Source organism: Chinchilla lanigera, unplaced genomic scaffold (assembly GCF_000276665.1).
Source record: "Chinchilla lanigera isolate Chin_1 unplaced genomic scaffold, ChiLan1.0 scaffold00050, whole genome shotgun sequence".
Lineage (NCBI taxonomy): Eukaryota > Metazoa > Chordata > Mammalia > Rodentia > Chinchillidae > Chinchilla > Chinchilla lanigera.
The window spans coordinates 16,292,454-16,298,453 of NW_004955451.1; the positions used below are offsets into that span (position 1 = coordinate 16,292,454).

At 55.7% G+C, this 6,000-nt stretch overlaps 1 protein-coding gene across 3 annotated transcripts in view; it reads right to left on the reverse strand.

The window, feature by feature from the left end:
* Nucleotides 1-2,884, reverse strand: part of Stat5b (signal transducer and activator of transcription 5B) — a gene marked incomplete in the record, with an annotated part of 41,693 nt that extends 38,809 nt beyond the window's left edge. For all 3 annotated transcript variants that reach the window (XM_013519301.1, XM_013519299.1, XM_013519300.1), the window contains 1 exon segment: nucleotides 2,561-2,884. In XM_013519301.1, the coding sequence (XP_013374755.1) occupies nucleotides 2,561-2,869 (309 nt within the window).
* Between the last annotated feature and the right edge of the window lie 3,116 nt (nucleotides 2,885-6,000).

Here is a 6,000-nt window from a genome sequence, read left to right on the forward strand (position 1 = left end):
CGCCCGCTTGGCAAGCACAAGGTCCTGAGTTCGATTCCCTGTACCGAAAGTAAATAAATAAATAAAAATAAGAAGAGACACTGAGAAAATAGTCATCAAACAGGAAAAACAAATGCAGTTGTTTTGTTTTGTTTTTGAGACACGGTCTCACTACATAGTCCAGGCTGGCCTTGAACTCACTATGTAGCACAGGCTGGTCTCCCAGGCAATCTTCCTGCCTCAGCCTCCTGAGTGCTGGGATAACAGTGTGCAACTCCATGCCTGGGCTTAGGAAACACCTCCCGCATGGCTCTAAACACAGCAATTTGCTCAGTTATCTTACAAATAAAGTAAAATTAATAAATCTCTGTTATTTCACAAATCATAATTAAAAGGCCCTCCTAAAGAGCGTCAGCGACACCAGAATAGGACCATATATCCCTTCAAAATCAAGTTGTAAATAAAATGCACTAGACACTTGAGTTCTCAGTATAAACAGCCCGGCATGATGGCGCACACCTGTCATCCCGGTGCTCAGAAAGCTGAGGCAGGAGGATCTCTGTGAGTTCAAGGCCAGACTGGGCTATACAGTGAGCCTAACCAAATGTCCTTGCACAAAGCTACAGCTGTCCATTGGCACACAGTGGTTAAGGAAGCAGCCTCTAGGAAGAGTTCTGTCTGAGTTTGGACCCAGCCTGTGTGACCAGTAGTGAGAGGTACCATGCCCTTGGACAAGTTACTTAACTTCCCTGGGGCCATTTCTTCATCTTCATCTGGGGATAAAAAAACTCCTCTAGGGACCCTACAACATGGCAAGGGCTGGGAACAGCGCCCGCGTGGCACACAGCAAGTACACAGGGAGGAGCAGGCGTCATCTGAGTGATCTTTACGCCTTGAGGTCTTGGGACATCTCCTCAGACTCTGGGTATGGATGGAATTTTTAAAAATAATTTTCTGGCCGGGCGTGGTGGTGCACATCTGTGATCCCAGCACTTGGGAGGCTGAGGCAGGACAATCTCCTTGAGTTAGAGACCAGCCTGGGCTACACAGTGAGTTCAAGGCCAGCCTGGGCTACACAGCAAGACTCTTGTCTTAAAAAAAAAAAAAAAAAAAAAATTCCATTCATGTCTTTCAAGATGGTACAACAGTGATCACACGCGTAATGAGTGTATCTGCTTGGCGGAGCCCTGGCTGTGCTCCCTTGGTGAATAATTATTTTAAGACAAATCGTGGCTCTGGCTGTCGCAGTAAATTTGCCTTGATTTCCTGCATGCAAAGGACCCCTACCGGGGGGCGCAAGCACAACTGGAAAATGTCTGGTTCTGTCCTGCTCTCGAAGAGTGAAGCCAGATTCCCACCCACCGCGCTGATGCGACTCTCAGGCCCCAAATTAATCCCGACACACAGCGGTCACTGGCCGGCTCGTCGCCGTGCTTCCCCTTGGCCCTCCCAGCCCCCTCTCGCTCGTCAGAAAGGAAAGTTTTCATTTTCTGAGAATCTCATTACTGATCTCAAACCAGGCTCTCTCTGTCTTAGTAGAATTTTACAAATGAGTCAGTGCCGGCCCAGCAGAAAGCCAGCGGCGTTGAGCTCTGGAGCGGCCGCTGTTCCCGGCAGGCCCGTGCACGTGGGTGGAGGGGTCACTCGGGTGCCCGGGACAGCGAGCCGCGTGGGGAGCGAGGGTGCCCTCAGGTTGTGCAAGGCGGCCTCCAAAGGCGGGTGAAAAAGACACCGCTCTGGAGGGATCAGCGAAACGCGCCCGACCTGGGAAGCGGCAGGGCTCCCGGGAAAGTCCCGCGCGGGACGGGGGCGGCGTCTCTTCCCGAACGTCGGGGGTTGGACGGGGAGGTGGGAACCCTGCAGACCCCTCTGCATAACCGGGCCGGCGGCTTTCAGGAGCCAACCCCAGGGCCGGCGCCCACGGAGGAAGCCGCCCAACGTGGCCACGCAGGAGCCGGGCCGCCCCCTCAGTGCCAGGCGGCAGCCACTGCTCACCCGCAGCAGCGACACCAGAGGGGCGCGCCAGGGCTGCGACGCAGCAGAGGTTACCCGGGGGCCCTGGTTCGAGGTCCAGCACCTTAGAAAAAAGGGGGGACCGAGCATTTAAAAGGTGTCCAGGAGGAGCTTTGTTCCTCTAACACTCCACTCCTAGAGTTTATATCTCTCCGTGTGTGTGTGTGTGTGTCTGAGACAGGGTCTCGCTATGTAGCCCAGGCTGGCCTCGAACTCACAGAGACCCTCCTGCCTCAGCCTCCCAAGTGCTGGGATGACAGGCGTGCGCACCATGCCCAGCTTCCCGTTGTTCTTTTAACTCCTGTCTGACAATGCGTGTGGCTTTTAGGCAGTCAGAAAACCTGCTGCAGGCTCTGCTGAAGGCACGAGGATCTATGGCCCAGACACCTATGGCAACCCCTCTCCCAAGTGCTGAGGGCAAAGGCCCCGCGAAACCTGCTTCAGCACTCTTGCTCTGTCTTTCTCCGTGCCTCTGTCTGTCTGTCTCCGTCTCTGTCTCTGTGTCTCTGTCTCTCTGTCCGTCTCCCCGCCGCCCTCTCTCTCATGGTGCGCTCCATTTTCCAGGTACCTGGGAGAACGCAGCAGCCCCCTCTTCCGCTAACCATGCCCTCGCTGCTGCTGCTGCTGCTGCTCTCAGAGTTCTCCCACGACTGTCAGGGAAGGATCGCAGGGTCCTGCCCTTCCCTGGGCGTCGCCAAGCAAGCCGCGCGGCAGGCCAGCGAACGCGCTGCCTTCGGAAGCTTGAAATAGTCGTGACGCTGCGAGAGGGCAAACGTGTGCACCTGATTTTGAAAATATAAACAGGAAGCACCCCCGCCCCAATATTACCTTGAAAAAAAAGGAAACCAAACCCCGTGACGCCTCCCGAGGAAGCCATGGGTGTGCCCCAAACGAAGTAAGAAAAGTAAGAAAACGTCACCTAACCCCACAGCCACCACAGCGCGGGTCCCAGCCGCCAGCAAAATTCTAAGGCCGCAGCGCACGCCCCCTTTCTGACCAGAAGCAGCCTCTCCGGGACGCAGAGAGGGGCCTCTGGCTGGCTTCGCTGTGTTATTTTGTTCTAAGTAGTAAAGGACGGGTTTAGTAAAACAGACAACATCACTATTTTACTTCAAATATGGCCGCCATAATTCAGAGTGGGTACAATTTAAAAAACCTTTGTGTGGCTGTGATGTTTACGACCTCAGTGTACAAGAAACTGTCGGATCCCTGGGAACCGGAGGGTTAAAGTTGACTTTCTTACTTCCAGAAATAAGCACAAAATTGTTGATTTGCAGCACTGGGGCGGGGGGACACTTCTGATTTTAGAATACTTTTATTCACAAAATCCAGATTTTAAAAAATTTTGGGACAGTGATACTTTATTTGTTTTTTGTTTTTTGGAGACAAGGTCTCACTACGTAGCCCAAGCTGGCCTCGAACTCACACCGATCCTCTGCCTGAGCCTCTCAAGGGGACGGTGCTACTTTAGAGCTGTCTTTTAAACATCATCTTTAGATGTTCCAGAGTTCAAGTCTTCTGGCAGCATACTACCTAGTACAAGGATATTCTAAACAACTCAGGAACCTGGACTTGCCTGTTAGCTTTTTAAAGAAGTAAGTTTCAAATGGTAAAAAAAAAAAAAAAAAAACCGAACTTTTAAAAACTCACAAAAACGTTTTTTAGAGGTTTTTATGCTATCTTTGGTAGGAATACTAGAATAATCTATACTCTATCTTCCCATGGAAGGGGAAATGCATGACTAATAGAACAGCCACAGCTGGTGAACAGGCCGAAGACCCCCCCAGACCCTCCTGGGACCGGCACAGTTAGGCTCCTACGATTCCAACCTCACCTCTAATCGGCAACTTGGCCTCTTCACCTCTTCATTACAGTTCCTTTTTTTTTTTTTTTTTTGAGACAGGGTCTCCCTATACAGTCCAGACTGGCCTTGAACTCACTGTGTAGTCCAGGCTGGCCTCAAACCTGAGGTGATCCTCCTGTCTCAGCCTCCCCAGTGCTGGGCCCACAGGCGTGTGCCACCACGCCCAGCTTAGTCTCTTTCTTGACAGGCAGACCACAGGGCTCAGCTCCCTGCACAGTGACAAGCCCGAGGGACCCCAGCCAGCGCATTCACACACAAGCCCTGCACAGCACACTGGGGGCCCTCACGATAGAATTTGACAAAAGATAAAATAAAGGAAGTGCCCCCCATGACAATCAGGGCACCGGCAGTCTCTTGGTGGGGTTTGCATCTGTCAATAAAACAAAAACAAAATCCGCCGCGAGGAGGAAGATGGGGGTGAAATGAGAAGTCCTGCGGGGTAGGAAGTGCGGCCGGAATACTGATGTTGTAACCGGCAGCCCACGGCCGCGCTTCTTCACACGGGCGGGCACGCGCCGAGTGCACGCTTGAGGCACAGCCCGCCTTGCACTTCTGACACGGCCGGGCCCAGGCTGCCCGAGGGAGTGGGCAGGCGGTGGGCACGGGGAGCAGCGGCCGGGCCGGGGTGCGTCAAGGAGTCCTGGCCATTTTCTCCAAGTGATGCAAGGGCCAAGCTGCTGTGGTAGGAATCAACCCTTTCCCCCGACGGTCTGCTTTCAACACAACACCACCACCACCATCTCCCCACGCCCTCCCTGGGTCTCCCTGGCCGGGGGCTGGCGCGCCCGTGTTCGGGGGCCCATGGCAAAGGAAGCTTCTAGCAGATGGCAAGCGGCTGTGATTAAAAAGGACACACGTCACCACCACTGCGCGGCATTTTCCTTAAAGCCAGAGACCGCGTCTCCATTCAGTGCCCTCGTTCTAACCTGTGTCCTGCCTGGCACACTGACCTCCCGGACCAGGAGAGCCCCAGGCCTTGCGACCTCACCGGGAGGACCCAGCTGCCGTGCCCAGCCCCGATCCACGGCCCCACGGCTACCAAAGGAAATCAGACAAACGCGAGACCACACGAATACAACACGTCCTCTTCCAAGAACTCCAGACCTCCAGCAGAAAACAATGCAACCAACAAGTGCCAGACAGGGAGAGGGCACCATGGGAGATGGGGGCCACGTGAGGGTCCGGCGGCCGGCCGATGCTCAGGGCCCCAAGCTGCCAGCAGCTGAGAAACACGCCTGGGAGACCGAGGACAGGATGAGGGCCGCACGCCGGCCACGCGAAGGCAGAGCTCAGTGCCTCGGTGTGAGCTCCGTGGTGTGGGCCCTCAGCTGCAGATTCGGTGCCTCGGCGCCTGGCCCATGGCTAACTGGCCCGGTTCCCTCTGCCCACGGCTGCAGCACAGTCTGGGGTCCCTTCCCGCTCCGAGGCTCCAGCACCCGGTTCTGCCGGTACTGGCTTGTCACAGGCAGGGCAGGATCCCAGGGCAGGAGAACGAGACCCCGGGCTGGTGCTTGGGAGCAGGAACCCCGCTCTCTTTTTGTCTTTAAAATGCCGGAGATTTCCACTAATCCCACCTCCTGCGCTCGGGGAATTGGTTTTCGCCTCCACTTTCTGCTTTCTGCATCCCTACTGGCTACAGGTGTCCTGGACACCAGGATCAGCCGAGGGGGAGGACTCCCCTTCCCACTCCCAGCCCTCCCTGGCCCAGGGTTACTCTGTCCTCCTTATCCCTGGCTCTAAAAATAAATGAAATGAAATAAAGGACATCCTGCCTGGCCGGGCACAGGCGCAGGCCCTGCGGCTCCTGATGTGGGACCAGCAGCCGGCCGCAGCAGCAGGCTCTGCTTGTTGTCTGAGTCCTTATAAGGCGCTGGTTCTGAAGCTTTTGGTACCCTCATCCCACAAGGACCCTGGCTCATCTCACCCTGGGGAGGCACGGGCATCTCTTTTCTTGGTCGGGGGAGACCAAGGGGAAGCGGCGACTCTGGGGCGCTGGGACAGGAAGGTGCCAGGCCACCCGGCCCGCAGGGATTCAGCGCCGGGTTCCGCCAGAGTCGACACCACACACCTGCCGCCGCCGCGCAGCACCCCCGCGCGCCCCTGTGTCGCAGCCCGGGCCCCCCAGGGCCCCCGATCGCCCCGGG